Below are 20,228 nucleotides of genomic sequence, written 5' to 3'. Positions count from 1 at the left end.
ACAGTGCTGATTAATAATACCCCTAATTCTATGGGTACCGGTGTCATATTTCATAACAAATGCCCCTATAGGTGCTGAATCCCCCTCCTGTTCTGTTCCATTCCCTTTATCTCTACCACTTGTACTAGTAGTGTTTTCACCATGGCCCAAAATAGGGCAAAACCTCCCGTTTCTCTCTTCTAACTTCTGCCATGACCTCCTCCTCATGTAAAGATTATGTGTATAAAACAAGTAGGATTTTACACATAAACCAAGTAGAATTTTAGTAAGTGTTTTGTGGTTGTTAATGAGTTTGTACTGGGTTAATTGCTCAATTAAAGGAAAGGGGAAGGGTTTATATAAAAAAGGAGGGCTGTTTTATTCTTTATCCTTATTCTATCTGATGAAGTCCATGGGAAACACTTATTTTTTATACATTTGGCATTTATGTGTATGTAAATAAATGGCTGTTCATTCCATCTGTTGGTTTATTTAATTTTACCTGTAAGGACTGGTACTTTGTTTTCTTTGGCTCTGAGTTTTGGTCAGCACCTTGCCTCCTTCATCGTTGTCTTTGTTGGTTACTAGTTTATATGGAGGACCTGGAGGTATGTGATAGTTCTGCAATCGGGGGATCTCAGGATGTCAATTTGTTCAACCAGAGGTTGGTTCGAGTGGAAGGACAACTTACCCAATTGGTGCAACCTCTTTCCAGCAGGTCACTAAATGTGACTACAGACAGTATCGGGAATTTTCAGTCCTTACCCAGTAACCAGGAAGTGTTGGTGGAACAGGGCTCAACCAGTACATGAACAGAGGATATGACATCATCGAGCCTGCTGAAAACACGGAGAGAAAGACGAGCAGGAGGATCGCTTGATGGAGGATCGAATTTGCCCTTAACAGGGTTATTGGTTAACCGGGAGAACAACGCTGGTTCTTTCAGCAGAGAAAGGGCACGTGCACACAACAAAGGTGACTGTACGCAGGAAGCTCTTGGTTCCAACCAAGCAGCGTTCCACCCTGAACTGAATGACATCTGCGGGAGAGGGGACAGCATGCCTGTATGGTTGAATTCCCACAGTACTTTTTCGGACTACAAACCTTCAACTACATGTATGGTTGGGGATAATTCCTGTGGGGAAACTGATTTAAATGTTACCTATGCTTTGAATGTTAAAAAATTGTCTGATTTTATAGCTAAGTTTAAAATGTTGTGTATTGATAACAGTTGCCTTAAAGAATGCATCACCCGGGGCATTGTTCCCACAGGTCTAAGGGTACACAAGTACTCTAACAAAGTTGTGGAGGGTACTACCTTCCATGATGAACTTTTAAAATTTTTTGATCGGTGTGGACATGATATTATGAGGGCCATTATCAGGGAGAATGGAAGGGAGATGGATAATTTACAGGTGAATATTGGGAAGCTTAACCAACTAATTATTACTGACCTCATGTTTACCATAGAGGAGGAAAAGAAGAAATATTTTTATATTAAGAAACAGGTTAAGGACAAATGTGTGATGGTATATAAAAGGAAGTGTGGGAAATTAGATAGGGATTTATTGGAATATCAGCAAAATTGAGCCTACCCCAAACCAAGAAAGGAAACTCACACCCGCCAGACAGGGTGGGGGGTTGGGGATAGGAACAGGGAACTTGCCCAAACTAGACCACCAGTACACGGCCAGTGGGATAGGGGGGGTTAACAACATGGAATACATTGGTGAAGAACATGGTACACACCACCTGGAACCATTAGACTCTTTAGAATATCCCGAACTGAGGAGATCAGAGAGGTTGAGACAGAAGACCCTGGTATATTATTACCAGGGAGGATCCATCAACAGGAGGGGGTATTAGGTGACACTCAACCCCTGGGGGATAACCCTGGGGGGATGCCATTATGGTGGAAGGAACACGACATACCATGGGGGATTTTAGCATTTACAATTTTAGTAGTGTGGACCTCTCTACAAAACATTTTGAATTACTCATGAAGGGATTTAAGTTTTTTCCCAGTAGCAGAAGGGGAGTGGCAGACGTTTTGATTGATCTCAAGATGTTTTTGAGGAAAAAGAACTTTGAAATTATTTTTCAGGGGCAGAACAGGATGGTTCAGACACAGGGGGTTAAAAAGGCAAGCACCATGAATCCTCCCATCCATCCTCAATTGAGGAATTTTGAGTTCCAAGTGGAGAAAGAAATAAGAGGATGCCTCAACCATGGAGGTTACATTTACAATCTCAGTAATTAGGAAAGTGACCTAATTAGAACCTTGAGTCAAAACAAGTATCTTAGGGTAATGCAACCCGACAAAGGTGGTGGGGTGGTATTAATGGATAGTATTATGTATAATAGTAAGATGTTAGAAATGTTGAACGACGTTTCCAGATACATTTGAGTATCCAGAAATTAAATACATTTGGCTTACAATAGGATTGATTTTGGTCTGAATGACGTGCTTCAAAATGAATTTATTGATCTGGACACTTTCAGGTATTTAACCACCAACCAACCCAGGACTCCATCTATTTGTGGAATCCCCAAGGTTCATAAGAACTCCCAGGACCCCCCCATAAGACCCATAGTGGTGGTGACCGGTTCCAAAACATGTCCCTTGGCCAAATACTTAGATTTAAAACTCAAAGGGATTTGGACCACTGCGTGGGGAATCCTGAAGGACTCCTGGGATTTTCTTAGATGTATTAAGCGGGATTTATACACTGATTCACTTATTTTTGTGACTTTAGATATTCAAGATTTGTTCAATGTGATTCCACATCAAACTGGGATGGAATGGTTTGAGGAGGCTCTACACACTTATGGAAAATTGGAAAGGAAGGAATTCTTGGTGTGTTTAAAGCTTATGGAACTTGTACTGAGGTATAATTTCCTGTTTTTTGAGGGGGAATCTTTTAAGCAAACTAATGGGGTAGCGATGGGGGCATGCTGTGCCCCCACATATGCAAATATTGTCCGTATGGTATGGGAAGAAATGTTTGTCTTTTCCTCTGAATATGCACAGTATTGGAATTAATATAAGCATTATTCAGATGATATTTGCATATTTTGGACCAGCACAGAGGCTAAATTGATGGAATTCATCCACTATTTAAACCACACTATTGAATTTTTAAAATTTACACACTCTATCACACATAAAGAGATGGATTTCCTGGATGTGACCCTGAGGAAAGTGAAGGAGAGTCAGGGGTTTGAATCAAGGGTTTACAGGAAGAATACCTTTTCTAACTCCTACCTGTACTTTACTAGTCAGCACCCCTTTAAACAAAAAGGAGTATCCTTAGGGGTCAGTTCATACGTACTAGTAGGATGACATCCAAAGATTCAGATAATGAGAAAGAAAGTTTGAATCTAGAAAATATGTTTTTGGGAAGGAAGTATCCCTTAGATTTAATCGAGGAGGTCATGGCAGAAGTTAGAAGAGAGAAACGGGAGGTTTTGCCCTATTTTGGGCCATGGTGAAAACACTACAAGTAGAAGTGGTAGAGATAAAGGGAATGGAACAGAACAGGAGGGGGATTCAGCACCTATAGGGGCATTTGTTATGAAATATGACACCGGTACCCATAGAATTAGGGGTATTATTAATCAGCACTGTGAAAAGTTTAAAGGGTACTCAGACTTGGATGTTTTGTTTAGAAACTCATTACAGTTTACTTATAGAAGAGGAAAGAATATCAAGGAGCTTTTAGAGAACAGCAACCAAGAACCACATAACCATAGGAGACTGGGTACTTACAAATGCGGTACCTGTGCACAATGCCCCTACATTTTGAATCAGGGGAGTGTGCCTGTTGAAGTGAGGGACAGGACCATTAGAGCTAATTCATTTACTAATTGTAATAGTGAAGGTGTGGTGTATCTTGCCACGTGTAAAGGCTGTGGGGCATTTTATGTGGGCAAGACTACACGTCAGCTTAAGAGAAGAATTTATGAACATTTGAATGCCATTAAAAACAAGGACAGTAACAACGCCCTATACAAACACGCATTGACATGTGCAGATGCAGGATGGCATATTTTTTTCTGGAAAAGGTGGAAAAGGACCCCCGGGGTGGCCCCTGGGAGACCAGAATCGAAGTTAGGGAACTTTATTGGCAGCTGGTACTGGAGCCCGGTCAATTTCCTGGTCTTAATGAACACATATCCATTGTTCCAATTTTGAAGATGAGGGCTGCTAAGTTGTAGGTGTAATATAGGGATTCAGCCACTAGATGGCAGTTTTGAACAGCAACAGGGTGGACTAGCTTGGTTGATTCTTAGGTAACAGGTTGTCTCAAAAGCCTTGTATGTTGTGATGTTTATTCTTATTTTAACATTCAATTTTTACTTCGTGGTTTTAAATTTGGTTTCACTAACAACACATATATATTTTTAAATATATATATTTTAATTAAAATATATGTATAAATCAAGTAGGATTTTACACATAAACCAAGCAGAATATTACTAAGTGTTTTGTGGTTGTTAATGAGTTTGTACTGGGTTAATTGCTCAATTAAAGGAAAGGGGAAGGGTTTATATAAAAGAAAGGAGGGCTGTTTTATTCTTTATCCTTATGCTATCTGATGAAGTCCATGGGAGACGAAAACGCTTATTTTTTATACATTTGGCTTTTATGTGTATGTGAATAAACGGCTGTTCATTCCAACCGTTGGTTTATTTAATTTTAATTCTAAGGACTGGTGCTTTGTTTTCTTTGGTTCTAAGTTTTGGTCAGCACCTTGTCTCCTTCGTCGTTGTCTTTGTTGGTTACTTTAAGTCAGAATTATACTTTCTATGGCCAAAATCAGGAGGAAATAATCCTTTCATTTTTAAAAATCAAATTTTACTAATGAAATGATGTTTTGTTGAAATTTATGGGATAGGGGTTAGAAGGGACACAGGGGCTCAGGAAAAAAATGTTTGTGAGTAGGGATGCCTATGTTGGCTTCCTTACATATACCCGATGTGAAATTATTGAAACATCAGTAGCCTGCAGAAAAAACAGATGAATGATATAATGCTGAATTCTTTTGCTGACAGAAAATCAGTGACTCTTTGATTTCTAATTGTGCATCAGCAATGATTTACTTTTTAGGGAGATTTATTCCTGCTTCAAGTTGGTGCAATAGTGGACGAGGTACATATAAGTGCAGTGATTTGGGGGGGGTGCAGGGGGGCTTGCCTCACTGTTATATATTTAGTAATTGTAAACAAAGAACAAGAAAAATGAATTTTTCTCCCTTTTGTTTTTTTGGGGCATTTATTTTGTTCTGATGGAATGTTGATTTTCAGGAAGATGACATTTCATTGTAAAACCACCTATTTGTGTTGAAGATAATGGAAGTTGACACTAAATACCTCTTTCTGCCCATATGAACGCATGCTTTTGAGGCATTCTGAAAGACTTGTAGAGTGTTTTGGGAAGGCAATTTTGACAAATTCTGCAGGACAGAAAATGTTCAGTTTAAGACTGTTTAGTATATACATTTTGAAATTCTTGAAAATGGGAACTGTGACTCTTCCAGTAAAAAGCTATAATCTCTGTCAACAAGAACAGTTTCTGTCATTAATTTTTCCTTTAGTCTGAAGTTGCCTTAATACTTGACCTAAATGGGAGATAGTTGGAAATTTGATTAAAAAAGGTATAGGTCATACATTTTAATTTGGTTTGTGCACATAATCCCTCTGTTCTCTTTCAGTAGTACTCTTAAGAGTTTATGTCCAGTTTATTAAGAGGAAAATGTGCACTGACAAGATTTGAATCTATGTATCCAGAAAATAATGTCAAGGATAGAGTATGTGGGAAGTAGGCATGCTTTGTTTAGTTATTACCAAAATGTTTTTTTATTTTGTGTGAATTATTGAAATAAAAATTAAGTTCTGCATTTCATTTAAAGCTTTTATTCATTTGTTTACATTTGTTTATTGGATTAGAGCACCAACTTCAGGCACAACCTGGGATTTGGGAAAAAATGATAGGAGAATAGATTATGTATGGAGTACTTGGTGAGACCAAGTCAGATAATTTTAATGTATTTTTTTAGTGGCTTACAATTGAAAAGAAACTGTTTTATTGGTGAAAAGGTAAGCACAGAGCTAACATGCAAAGTATTCATACTTAATAAATTGCATTACTGTATTTTGTGCATGGTATAATATTTGGTCTCACTTTATGGAAAAAAAAAAAAATTGGCAAAAGAGTTTGCTGATCACCAATGGGAGTTAAACCACATTTTGAAATAACTTCTCATGATATTAGAGTAAAAATGAATCACATGAGCTATTCTCTACATATCAAGTGATTTCAAGTGTGCACTGATAAACTTAATGGTCATTCTCCAAAATGTGTATGCTGAGTTATTGTTATCTGGTGTCTACAATCCAAAGTGGCTATTCATATGTGTGTGTGTGTGTGTGTGTGTGTGTGTGTGTGTGTGTGTGCGTGTCCGCGTGTGTGTGTGTGTGTGTGTGTGTGTGTGTGCGTGCGTGTGCGTGTGTCCGTGTGTGTGTGTGTGTGTACACGTGTGAGTGTGTGTGTGTGTATTTTTATATATGGTTACATTCTTTTTCATCTAAAGCCCATTTGATCAAAAAAGTGACACATTTGAACAAAAACTTATTTGATCTAAATCACAAATGACTAATTCACATTTGGTTGAAAACTGTTTAACTTTGTAGAAAATGACTGTTTCTATGGTTTTGGAGCACAGGAATTAAAATACAGGTTAGTGCTGATCACTATTATTTTTTGCCCACTGTTGTAGTTGTACCTCCATGTCTAGAAGTTTGTGAATGTGCATTAGCAATGATATGGTGTGAGAGGCTATTTTCTTTCATCTGTGGTTATGCAGGTGTGGAGTAGGTACATTTATGTTAGGACATTGTAGGTGCAGAAGGTCTTGTCCCCTCTGCAAAAAATCTTTTTGGCAATATACTTAGTGTATGAGACATTTTTAATGAAATGTGGTTCAATGTAATGTGTTTTAGATTACTTGTGCCACTGTTTTTTCCCCAGTGAAATTTGCATTATATCAAATTAACTATATTTTTATATCTATATCTATAGCTAACTAAAGATGTGTGTGTGTGTGTGTGTGTGTGTGTGTGTGTGTGTGTGTGTGTGTGTGTGTGCGTGTGTGTATGAATGTATCATGAAACATCAAACACTCATAAGATCAAAGGTACAGAGAGCAATCATTTTAAAGTGAATCTTAAGGGATCATAAGTTGGAGATAGTAAAACTAATTTTTCTTTTTTTTTTTTTGCAGGGTGCAAGCCCCCCTGCACCCTCTCTCCTCCTGCTAATTACATAAACCAAATATGAGATTGCACAAAAGTAGGGTAAGGGCAAATTCTGTTACCCCACTGCAATGGAATCTTATTCAAAAAGTTGCTAGCAAAACCACCATTGAAGAGAATATCCAGTCATATGAGTGTTCGTTTTTTTTCAACAGTAAAAAGTGTTTTGTGTTCTCAGCTGTGACCATATGTATATAGTGCTCAAATCTGAAAATCTTGATTGCACAAGATAGAAACATGGAATGGCAAACATATCAATGTCAATTCTAAATTTCAGTGAAGGCCTCTCAGTCTTTCAGGGTAATGTTCATTACTCTATATGACCACAGCAAAAGTGAAGATAAGCTACTCATATAGCATATATGTAAATATTGCAGCTTTAGTGGCTGACAAGTTTAAGGTAGTCTTGGCAAATTAACAAGCTCAGGGGAACCAACAAGCTGGTTGTTAGCCTATACATACAAGGTTCTGAAAGTACTCTCTTATTTTGTCTTCTGTAAGTAAATTTTTTGATAATTATTTGCTTTCATATTTCTTTTGGCTGAATGACTGCGGTGGTGGTGCTGCGGTAGCGTTGTTGCCTCACAGTAAGATGTTGTCCTGTTCGATTCTCAGCTAGAGCGTCTTCTGTGTGGAGACATGCGTGAATGGGTGTACCGTAGTTGAAGGTTGTGCGTCAAGGCCGGCAACTTAGCACATAAAAATCTACTGCCAATCATTAGCGGACCGGAGTTCCACTGTGGTGACCCCTAACCGGGAAAAGCCGAAAGACACAACAACATTTCTTTTGGCTGAATACTTCAGGTCCATCTCATCCTTTGCAGTAATATGCCCCAAGTCCTTCATTTTAGTTCAGGATAGCAAGCACTTAATGAAATGGCCTGCTGCTTAAAATTTACTGATTAGTGCTGCTACTGTAGATGTTCTTTGGTTCAGATTACTTAAACTTGCCTTACTGGGAAATGTAAAACTCACTGCATTTCTAATTAACTTCTTAAAGACAATAAAGATATTTATGCAGACTGGAAAGCAACCTTAGTTATTACAATGCCAAGGAAATAAGATATACAACAACCTAAGGATTATACAACAATATGAGTTTGCTCAGAGTTGCTGGAAAGTGTAGTTTACCAGCAGCTTCTGCTACGCATTGGCAAGTGCAGGATATTAAGCGCTAGCCTGATTTTAGCATAGGTGCGGAACAAACTATATAGCAGAATATCTGTTTGTCTCCCAGATGCAGGGAACAGGAATATAAACCTAGGCAAGTTCACTGAAGAAACATACGATTCTGTCAATCATGATATATTAGATGAGCTTTTATATGTTGACTTGGTCAACCAGTGCAAATTTGGCCTGACTGTGATGGCTGTCATTCTCAATACAGGTTCTTCCAAAATCTGTCACACTTAATCCTGATTTTTTTTTTAGTCATTGATGATCTCCTGGTATTCAAGTCCAGAGGCTACAGGCTATTCACTGCAGTGATACAATAATGATTGTCTAGGTAACAGATGATCTAGGCTTCAGAACATTAGAGCACGCTCAGGGTTGGCCTTACGCAAAGGCCAAGTAGGCTCTTGTAGGGGCATTTTTTCCACATTTATTTATTATTTTTTTTTAGAGCAATGTAATTCATTGTTTCTTTCCTCTAATAAATAAATTAATACATACTGCACTCTGTTAGAACAAAAATGTGCCCGCTGCATGAGAGGTGCCCTAGGGGGAAGTACTGTACATGGCATGACCATTCACTTCACATTAGACTTGAGTATTGCAGGGTTACATAGCAGAGACCTTGCAATATTCAAATGCAGGCATGAAACCATGGCAGTGGTGCTCAGGTAAGACTGAGCTTTTTTTATTTTTTTTTTGTAAAGCTAAGAAATAGGAATCTCTAATATCTGGCTTTACTGATCAGCTGTAATATTTGGGAACATTCTGCAGACTTCTAGGCAGTTAAGAGGAATGGTGCAAGACAGAAGCTGTGAGGTAAGTATTATTATTATTTATTTATTTTTATTTTTTACAGTGATGCTGGCAGTGATCAACCAGATTTTTATTGCAGTATTTCTGGCTTTATTTGTGTGAAGCAACTTGGAATACCTGAATGTGCAGCAACATGTCTATGTGTTACAAACGTTGTAATAAATTACATGGCCATCAGACATCATAGCTCTAACTGCTGCATGAAGGTAGGATTGCAGTTAGCTGGATGAAAGGAACTGTCACTGACTGTCTTGTTAACTTATTTTTTAAGCAGTTACTATCAGGCTTTGCAGGACTAGTGTGTGTTTGTGAGCAGTAAGATAGAGTACTTAACTAGACACTGGGTGATGTGTAAAGACAAAGTGGATATAATTGTTGGGGCTGCCTGTGGAGAAAATAACTGTCTGTGGTTGTTTGCTCATTATTCTGGCTTTTCAGGTCTAGTGTGAAGGAACTTGGAATATTTTAATGTGTGGCAACTGTTTCCTTGGGGAAAAGGTGAAGGGCACTACATGGCTATTCTATTTTATCACAATCTGACATAGAAATTGTAAATAGACATGGCTATGAGTGCTTGGTGTGGGTCTAGTGTTTGGAGGCTTCATATGTCATTATTTATCAGGTCCATTATTATTTTTTTGCATGGCCTTACATATACGACTAGTCAAACTTATGGGTCTGTAATTTCCCGGGTCAGTAGATGGTTTCTCTTTTATGCAGACAGATGACTGTTGCCATCTTCCACTCTATTGGGACAAAGCCAGTATAGAGGCTGTGGTTAAACAGAGATCCTAACGGGCCTGATAAGTCCTGATTTAAGCTGTTTAAAAGGCAATCTGGTATATTGTCAGCCCCATTGAAGCCATGTTTTAGCTATAGAGATTGCAGTGACAACTTGTTCTTTGGTGAAAATTGGCAATGGAGTGGTGGATGATATTTCTTGGGGGGAACTGCACATTCTTGGGTGTTGCCCTTAAAATTGCAGACATGACTGAAAAATACCTTATGGTTATCCACAGCATTGGAGGCTATTTTTACCAAAAGGTCTGCTTTCAAAGACTTGACTAGTTCCCTGATTCATTGATTCATTTGTTTAGACTAATGAGGAGTTTTTGCTCTGTTGTGAACATTCCCTCTTACTTCTCAACAGGATTTTCTTCCTTTTGTTGTACAACCTGATAATACCAGGGGTCCACCAGGGTGGCTTATTTTGCGGTTTGACCTGAGTTTATTTTGGTCTGGTACTGCCGTTTCTATGCAGTTATTTATATGGTTGTACAGGGCTTTTGTGTACACCTCTCCATAGGTTTCTTTGTTTTCTGGATTTGGGAGAGCTTGGAAACTAGGTATGGCTTCCCTTAATAAAGGGTGATTTACATTAAAGAAGTTCCTAAAGTTTTTGGGGTTAGTTGGGGGGACTAGTTTTACCTTTATTTCAAGGGAGACCACTTTGTGATTTGATGTTACCAGTGAAGACATCATACTGGGGGGGGGGGGTTGCAGCACTCTGCCATGTTTGTGAGTACCAGCTCTCCAGTATTTGCTCCCCTAGTGGGAGTGAAGACTAGCTTCAGGGCATTTGAAATTACAGTCAATAAATCTTTGGGCCTGCATGTTAGTAGTCATGTATGCCTCCCAATTAATGGAGGGATAGTTAAAATCACTCATGAGTATGATATTGGGTTAGATGGTGAGAGATTATAGTAACTTCAGGTATGATGTATGGGTTTCCTGGTACATGGTGATGGACCTGTAGCTAGAAAGAATATGGTAATTGTTTTTCCCATGGTTAATTAGACATGGAGTAGCTCAAGCATGTCATATTGTTTGACCAACCTTGAGGTGTGCTTATCCTCTATGTAGATAGATACACCTTTGCCTTTTATTTTTTCATGCTCAGTGGGTGGTTGGAACATATGAAAGGCATTATAACCATGCACTGCTGGAGTGGTTTCCATGGCTGAGAACTGTGTTTCAGTAACTGCACAGACTTCAGCATTCTCCAGGGTGAGGAGTGCTTCCAGTGAGTGCAGTTTCTTGTTGAGTCTCCTAACATTGAACAGTAACACTTTTAGCTTGTACTGAGTAGCTTTTGTTACATTGGAAGGTTTGTCTGTTTAGCAGTGGCTAAAATAGGCACTATGGGGTGGATGATGTTTTGGCCAATATCTGAAAACCTAGATGTGACAGATGAAGACCATCCCTGGCAAAGCAGTGTGGCCTGTCAACCATGTCCTCCCATGCTGACAAGTATTGGACCCCTTGGACTGACACCAGTAGCTAAGCCAGTTGTTAAAGTTGATAATTTTCTGCTGGTGTTGTAGCATCCTCCTTGGAGATGGTAGAATACTGCTCAATGCTAGGGGCATGCCTACCTGTGACATATATTCTGAGAGCTCAGTCATGTTTCTCTTCATATAGTCCAAAAAGGTACATTTCAGGTCATTCATGCCCACATGGACTATGACTGAGTCATACTGGTACTTATGGATAAGTGACTTGAGTGCTTGCAGTGAATTCTGGTCTCTGACAGGCAACTAACTGTAACTGTCCCGTTATCCAGCCTCGTAAGAGAGACATCAGTGCTTCTCACAATGGAGTATCCTATGACTAGAATACTGGCTTGTGGAGTGTTTTGACTTTTGAGCTTGGTAGTTGAGACACAGTTAGATGTGATTTTATGTATTGTGATAGGAGTTGTCTTGTTTGTGTGCATGCAGAGTTTTTGAGGTCTGCGCCTGAGAGGCCTTTGAGGTTTGGACAAGTTATGTGTAAGCACCTCTGCATATGTGGGTCTATGTGTGTAGTCTTTTGTGAGAGAGGTGAATGATGTATATGAGTCACTGACAACCTGTTTATTGCTTTTTGTGTCTGCATATGAGAATCTAGCCTCCAGTGTCAATGTGTAACTGCATCTCTCACATACTGTATTTGTCTGTTTGAGAATTAACTGATTTTTAGTATACTTAAGGCAATTGTTACATTACCTCAGGATGCCCTTGTCCAGCAAGCTGGATGAGGATATAGCTGGAAAGTGCCCATCCATGGTTGCAGGTCCTAATGTGTACTTGCAAGGAGTGTCCATAACTGGAGGAGGGAAGGGTGATTACTTGCTATAATCTGTTGCTAACTTAACCACAGATGCTGCCCAATCCCCAAAGCAGAGCTTTCTAGTCAGCACTAGTCCTGTGTGCTTTAATAAGGTAAGACAGACCTAAACAGTCCTAATTAAATGCATTAATTGTATTACTAAATAGTAACTGTAGGTATGTGTGTTTCTTGCACTGGGATCAAAGCAACATAATTTCATTTTGCTGCAATATGTACAGATCTAAATGACAATAAACTTAGTCTGACTGTGATTTAAATTCTGCTTACTATGCAAACTAGTTGCCTCGTGAGTAACACAGGACTGAAGTAAAGTTCTGAGGAGTTTTATATAGGGAAATTTCAACTTCTGGTGATTGTGTGTTTATAAGGCAGCAATAACTGCTGCTGCAATGAAGTGCAGCCTCTTACAAATGCAAGACCTGTATATGATTAGAAAAAGACAAATTTTATACTAACTATGCCCGAAGGCCAATTAGGTAAGCACACACTGAGCTTTCCACCAGCGATTTCCAGCTTAGATAGGTGAAAACAGCCCTCTCCTGACACAAGAGTGCAAATCTTGACCTTGTTAGTGTAAAAGGACTAGTTTGAGCCCAAGTGTTAAGAAACCTCAAACAGATGCCTAATACTAAGAAACACTAGATACAATGGATTTCCGAGCAGAACAGCAGCTATTATAGCAGTTTGAAAATGTGACTTTTAAACTTTAAAGAAGTGCAAAAAATAGTAAATATTGTGGTAAACTTTCACAGTATAATGAAAATAAGCAATGTTTCCAGATGTTTGCATCTGTACAGGGCACTGGGATAGTGAGCAGCTCCATGCAAATGTGTTGAATTTATACCAGCACTAGAAATAGAGAAATCTGACTAATGAACCCTCTGGTCAGTAAAACAACTACACTTAGTACCCTTTTGTGTGTTTCCTATTGGAAATAGATCCGGTAAACACGTATTGCCACTACAGGCATAATCACAGCCCTCCTAATGTAAAAGTTCAGTAAGAGTGTCCAGAAAGGAAATACTACCACAAACAAACTTAAGGAAAGGCAATAAGTAATTCAAGTTAATAGCAGTGCACCTTAAATGCCTTATAAAGTGAGATTATTCAATAAAAGTACTGCACTTTGTAGAAATGAGCCAAGAGCCACTCAACTGTGAAGAATTTATAAAGGCACTAAAAACAAGGTAGGTTGACCCTCTAGCCAATAAAAAAACTACATGCAAGAATTTTGTGTGTGATTCCCCAACCTATACAGACTAGGCTACTACCCACTTTGGGTAGATGGAAAATCTTGATGAAAGATCTTGATCTAAAAACACAAAAAAAAGCTTACTAGAATGTAAAAATAGACTATTGTAACCAACAGCTAGTTAGATAGTAAATCAGTATAACAGGCAATAAGAGGCAAAATGCACTTTCTTTTTTCAAAATAAGCTAAATGAAAGGCAAAGAAATAAATAATTAAGGATATAAACAGCAGTGCAGAAAGAGAAGAGTATATAAAGCTCAATTTACAGCAAGGGTGGGCAGCTTAAAATCACCAAGTTTAAAAAGCAGATCAAGGAATGGGAGGATGGCTGGGAAAAATAACCAGCAGGGAGTAAGCAGCAGTGCTTGTAGTTTTTGAAAGCCTTGAGTCTAATTGGAAAAGACAAGGACACAGATATTCTCTGTGTATTTAAGTATCACAGAAGAAACAAATTAACCAATGAGAAAACATGTGAACTGTGCAGCCTAGGTAATTTAGGTGTCTGTCTGCAATATAGAACAAAAACACCAGGCCAAACAGATTTCTTAAAACAGGGAAAGAAAATGTGTCAGGTAGAACAGGAAGCTGCTCTATTAGTTTAAACAACTCATAGACAAAAAAATGGATTTACTTTCCTCAACCAGCAGGGAATCATCAGCAGCGCTTGTAGTTTTAGCAGGCATAAAGTCTTATCAAAAAAGACAGAAACACAGATATTCTGTTTATTTAAGTAGCACTCAAGAAACAAATTAACCAATAAAAAATGTGAAATGTGCAGCCTATGCAATTTATGTCTGCCACATAAAATAAAAACACCAGGCCAAACAGAGTTCTTAAAACATAAAACAAAATGGAGCAGGTAAAACAGAAAGCAGCTCTATCAGTTTAAGCAAGTCACAGACAAAAACAATGGATTTACTTTCCTTACCTAGCAGGGAGTCACCTGCAGTGCTTGTAGTTTTTTCAGGTCTTGAGTCTTATCAGAAAAGGCAAAGACACTGATATTCTCTGTGTATTTCGGTATCAACGAATAAACAACTAATGAAAAAAACCTAAGTAATTTAAGTATCTATCACGTAGATCAAAACACCAGACCAAACAGGGTTCTTAAGACAGGAAAACAAAATGTAGCAGGTAAAACAGAAAGCAGCTCTATCAGTTTAAGCAACTCACAGACAATAAATGGATGTACTTTCCTCCCCAGCAGGGAGTCACCAGCAGTGCTTGTAGTTTTTGCAGGCCTTGAATCTTATCAGAAAAGACAAAGGCACAGATATTTTCTGTGCATTTATGTATCACAGAAGAAACAAAGTAACCAGTGGAAAAAATGTGAAATCCCTGGATGTTTAATAAATAGCATAAAACATGACCTGTTTGATCTACTTGAATTACTTTTCAAGTGGAGCTTTCAATCAGGTTTTGTGCCCAAGGAATGGAAGATAGCTACAGTCATTCCCCTACACAAAATGAGGTCTAACCATAATTCTTACCAGCCTCAAACATAAAGCCATGGAAAAAATCATGTTGGACATGATAAATGAGGACATAGGTAACCTGCAAGTGCTAGACCCATCACAGTTTGGCTTTGTTAAAGGAAGATCATGCTTATTAAATCTGGTGGACTTTTTTTAAGTGGGTTAGCAAAGCATTGGATGAAGGTAAGACTGTGCACAGAGCTTACCTCGACCTAGCTTAGGCATTTGATATAATACCCCACTCAGGCATTATAGACAAGCTCATTAATTTAAGTATAAACCCTTTTATCACCCACTGCATAGCCAACTGGCTCACTGATAGGACCTAGGAGGTCAAAGCAGGTGAGGCCACCTCCACCAAGAGTCCAGTCACTAGCAGAGTTCCATAGGGCTCAGTGTTATGCCTGCTACTTTTTGGCATCTATTTCCCTGAAACGGAAGCAAATGCTGAAGGTTTATGACTAAGTTTGCAGATAATTGCAAGCTGGGGGTTATCATTGTCTCCCATGCAGACACTAGCATTCTTCAAGAAGGGCTAGCTCTGAATAACAAATGGTGCTGAAGCCATGGTCTTAAACTCATTGGTAAGAAATGCGTAATTGTACCTTTCCATAAGTCAACATCCCAGCTAATTATCATGTTGATAATACTCCCCTATAAGTTGAACCTGTGGTCGGGGATCTAGGCATGCACCTAGATAGTGACCTTACCTTTGACCACCACATGGCCACAGTGGTGAGGAAATCCTTTTATGCTGTGCAACGTATAAGTAACGTCATGGCATCTAGGTCCAAAGAGGTCATTATCTCACTGTACTTCACCCTTATCAGACCAATCATAGAGTACAATGCTCTCTTTGGTTTGTACCTGACCAGGCATATGCAGCAACTAGAGCAACATCAGAGGTTCCTTACAAAAAGAATACAAAGCATAACAAAAGAGCCTTATGCAGAGCAACTTAAAGCTAATTCCTTCTACTCTGTCTCCTATAGATTGCTGAGGGGTGTTCGATGCCTGGCATTCTCAATCCCCACACTTATGAATCTCCTATATAATCATAAGTCAGAGTACCAGAAATACAAGTTCTTTGGACCTGAATTTTGTCTGTGACTTAAACAGAACATGCTGGAGAGACAGATGTGTCCCAGAGACTGCCTCTAATATGGAACAGGCTTTCCATCCATGTGAAGCTGAGTTCATCTAATACCCAGTTTAAGCACAACCTAGACCAATGGATTGGTAATGGGAAACTTACACCAGGCCTGGCACCCATGTCCATTATGGACAGAGGTAGCTTATAAATGGTTGGCTGTCAATATCCTGTTTGGATATAACACATCATTATTCTTCCGGAAAAACTTGGACAGGCTTAGAAAGGCCCCCTGGGTTGTTAGCCTAGTAATAATCTATAAATCTGTAAATCTATGAATCAGAAAAGACCAGTAGTTTTGATGCCAGTGTTATGCTGGACTTGCCCAGCTATGACTCAATGTGTTTGAAAGAACATTGATAGTAACTAACAGATGTTTACATAAACTGCTATTACACATATTCATAGTGACTGGAGCCTGAAAAATTGGCACTGTGCACTTATGTTTTCATAAGCACTTCAGGCCTGCAATAAGGTTATGTCACAACAGGTGGTAAGGTTGAGAAAAATATAATTTGATGCATTGACACCGGTGTCCTGTATGTCACATGGGCACCTTTAAAGCATCTATTGTTGTACTGATTTACAGTGAGTGGTACAAATTAAAACAGTAAGTAGTGAAAATGAATATGAGAAAAGAGTAGCTGAAAATCAAAAAATATGTTCCAGATAATCTAACAGTAAAATGATTGAATTATTTTGGCCTTGTTGTTATCTGTTGCCTTATTCTCAGTTTGTATAAAAATTTAATTTTTGTGTCTGACAGGTACTGCATTTGGTGATCCACACTTCATTACATTTGATGGTTCAAAGTTCACATTCAATGGAAAAGGAGAATATACACTGCTAAGATCCGAGTACTGGTCATTGACAGTCCAAGGGAGGACACAACAAGTCACATATGAAAATGGTTAGTTTGTATTTTTTTCTTTTAATGCATATCTGCAAATGCACAGATAAATAAATTATACTAACAAATAAAAACAGGTGGCACCACATCAAAATATCACTGTCTGCACTTTAGTTAGATGTAACTTCACAGTGGAAAGAAACTTTCAAGATCAATTTTATACTAGAATTTCCTTTAAAAATGTGGCATTTCCTGAGAGAAATTCAGAATCACATTTATTATTTATATCAGAGCCTTAGCTAGTAACAGCATCTTTCAGTACACATAGATCTACAGATAAAAAACAAGTATGACTGGAATCTTGTTTTAAATAGATGAGCAGTGATTGGAACTCCCATGACAGAAATTGGTCTGATGGTACTAGTGAAGCGGAGAACAGATGATGCAAACAAAGGAAGAAAAAGAAAACTGAAAGAGAAATTAAATAAAAATGGAAAGCTTTTTCTCTGATATTGTACGATGGAGCTCATGTAAAGCTACATCTTCTTCCAACAATAATACTATGGGAAAGAAAGTATTTTTTACAATCCCTTGCTGAATCTTAATTGTATTGCCAGTATGCAGTCTGTCATGTGGAATGTAATCATGCTGATATATACAGCCGCAGCTGGAGGCATTTAACCTGTATGCTGTATTTGTACCTATCCTAACAACAAAGGTTTCAAGGCCATGGTCTGTTTAAACATGTCTTGTGTCTATACACTGGTTAAGCTCACCCAGCCCGCTGATGCTAAGTCAAGTCTTATCGAGCTAATCAGTTAGCACAAAGGAAACGTGGGCTGGGTGCCTGGTGGAAGTCCATGGAATTTCACAAAGGAAACGTGGGCTGGGTGCCTGGTGAAAGTCCATGGAATTTCACAAAGGAAATGTGGGCTGTATGCCTGGTGAAAGTCCATGGAATTTCACAAAGGAAACGTGGGCTGGGTGCCTGTTGAAAGTCCATGGAATTTCACAAAGGAAACGTGGGCTGGGTGCCTGGTGAAAGTCCATGGAATGTCACAAAGGAAACGTGGGCTCGAATGTCACAAATGAAACATGGGCTGGGTGCCCATTGAAAGTCCATGGAATGTAAGGGTGACCCTCAGAAGAGTGAAAACAATGAGAGATTAGGAGAAATATATACTAACCCTAAAGCTGTGGTATCACAGAGCATTCACACTTCTTTAAGGTACCAGAATCTTGGAGTTAATATACATAAGCAGTTGGGGCGTAGAGATGCAACCTCTGCATTAGGTGTTGCCAGAGGTGAAGACCCCTGTAACCGCTTTGGAAGCGATTGTTTTCTTTCTTTAAGAAGCTACAATTTAACTTTTAAAATGTTAGGCACCTCAACATCTGTTTTCACACTTCTAACTGGGAACCACATGGCCTGGCTCTTTAAAGCACATGCTGCATTTGCAAGTGTTCAGCTACATTTGGATCATATAGAAAAATTACACCTTCACCTTCATTCTAGAATTACCTGAAGGAAAATGTTTTCTCATCTAACTAGACTATGTATATAAACTGCACTTACATGTAGCATCAAGAAAGAACTTAAGCAGTAACCATCACTACTCACAAGATTCCCACTGAATGCTGGCCATTAGGATGTATGTGAAAACGTACAACTTGTACATTTCCACACAAGAAACCAAACTTATAGTTTTTAATTTATGCCTAACCCCTACAATGCAAAGGTTAGGTTGTTTACAGAACCTGAGACACAGCCCTGTGACCGTGGTACTCAGAATATTATCATGCCTTATGGCTTGCTTGTCATCATTGAATTCTCCAAAGGTGAATCACTAGGATTAAATTATATTATGATCTTTCATCTTTTAAAAGTGATGTTGGGCTTAGATGAGATCCTACATTATATTTATAAGGTATTGCTGCTCCATCTGAACCACAGCTCCTAGAAAGGTTAGTACAGTGTGCTGCCACCATGACTGCATCTGAGCACTGGTCTTTGAAAGCACAGGTATGAAAGATACACACTCTAATTGCATATAAATAATGTGATAGGTTACTTTTCGATATTAAACTCAGCCCAGATCTCATAAGGTTATGCTGATTATCATCTGTTGGCCCTTTATATGAGCCTTGATATGGCAGTGATGGACTACCTTCTTACATTTGTTTAAAGCCTGCATTCCTCATATAAAGCACTTCTAGCTACTAATGCTTCCTTTTCTGAATTGTGCACCTTCACAAATGTAAAAGCCATCATCAGGCCTCTGTACCACCAAAGAGATATGTCATGGCTGCCATCCTGCTCTTGTCCTTTCACTTGGTGTCAGTTTCACATATAATTGACATCTCCTAGAGAACCACATGGATGTCTTTCCTTTGAAATCCCACTTCTACTGCTTTAAATGATGTATTAATTCTCTTCTTAATTGCTTTTACCTGCTCTCTGACCTTCAATGATAAAGAAACATTTGAAAAATATATGTTCTTTGCTATCCTCACCTTTGTTTCTAATTAAATGAGTAGTGGGCCACCATGCTACCATCACTCGTATTTTTCAGTGATAAGTGTAATGTCTGTTTAATGGACCAGGGTTGCTTATGGTAAACCAATTTGCTTACAGAAGCCACCAATAAATGTGGGTGAACTACTAGAAGGATTTGCTAACAAAAGTAAGCATAACACACTCATGGCTCCACGATTCCTTTCCTTACTTTATTTATAGCTAATTTATACCACGCAATTTAATTTGAGTTAAAAATCTTGCTGCCAGTTTGTTCCATCTTTCACTCACATGGTCAGCTAAGTGTCAAATGCATGAGCCAAAGATATTTAGGATTTTCATATTTGAATGAATATTGCTTTGGAGATGGCAATACTGTTTATTTATATATCTGTAATCTTTTGTTGACTTGGCTAGTCCCACTACTCTAGTGGCCTCTTTTTTTTGGGGGGGGGGCAGGGCTGGAGACAGATAGGACCCTCAGTTTAATGTCTCATATTATACAGATACATTTTCAGAGAGGATATCACTTAGGTTACCTGAGGGATTGGCATTCAAACGAAGTGGATGTAATTAGTTTTGTTTCACCAGCA

General features: G+C 38.6%; 1 protein-coding gene across 1 annotated transcript in view; it reads left to right on the top strand.

Moving 5' to 3' along the window:
• Nucleotides 1-20,228, top strand: part of SUSD2 (sushi domain containing 2) — a 1,008,194-nt gene that overhangs the window by 733,501 nt on the left and 254,465 nt on the right. Inside the window, exon 9 of the mRNA XM_044068275.1 lies at nucleotides 17,037-17,180. Within this exon, the coding sequence (XP_043924210.1) occupies nucleotides 17,037-17,180 (144 nt within the window). The remainder of the gene's footprint in view (nucleotides 1-17,036; nucleotides 17,181-20,228) is intronic.

This window comes from Protopterus annectens, chromosome 4.part0 (assembly GCF_019279795.1).
Source record: "Protopterus annectens isolate FY-2018-M chromosome 4.part0, PAN1.0, whole genome shotgun sequence".
Classification (NCBI taxonomy): Eukaryota; Metazoa; Chordata; order Ceratodontiformes; family Protopteridae; genus Protopterus; species Protopterus annectens.
The sequence above is the reverse complement of the archived record's forward strand: the minus strand, read 5'-3'. Positions and strand labels throughout refer to the sequence as shown.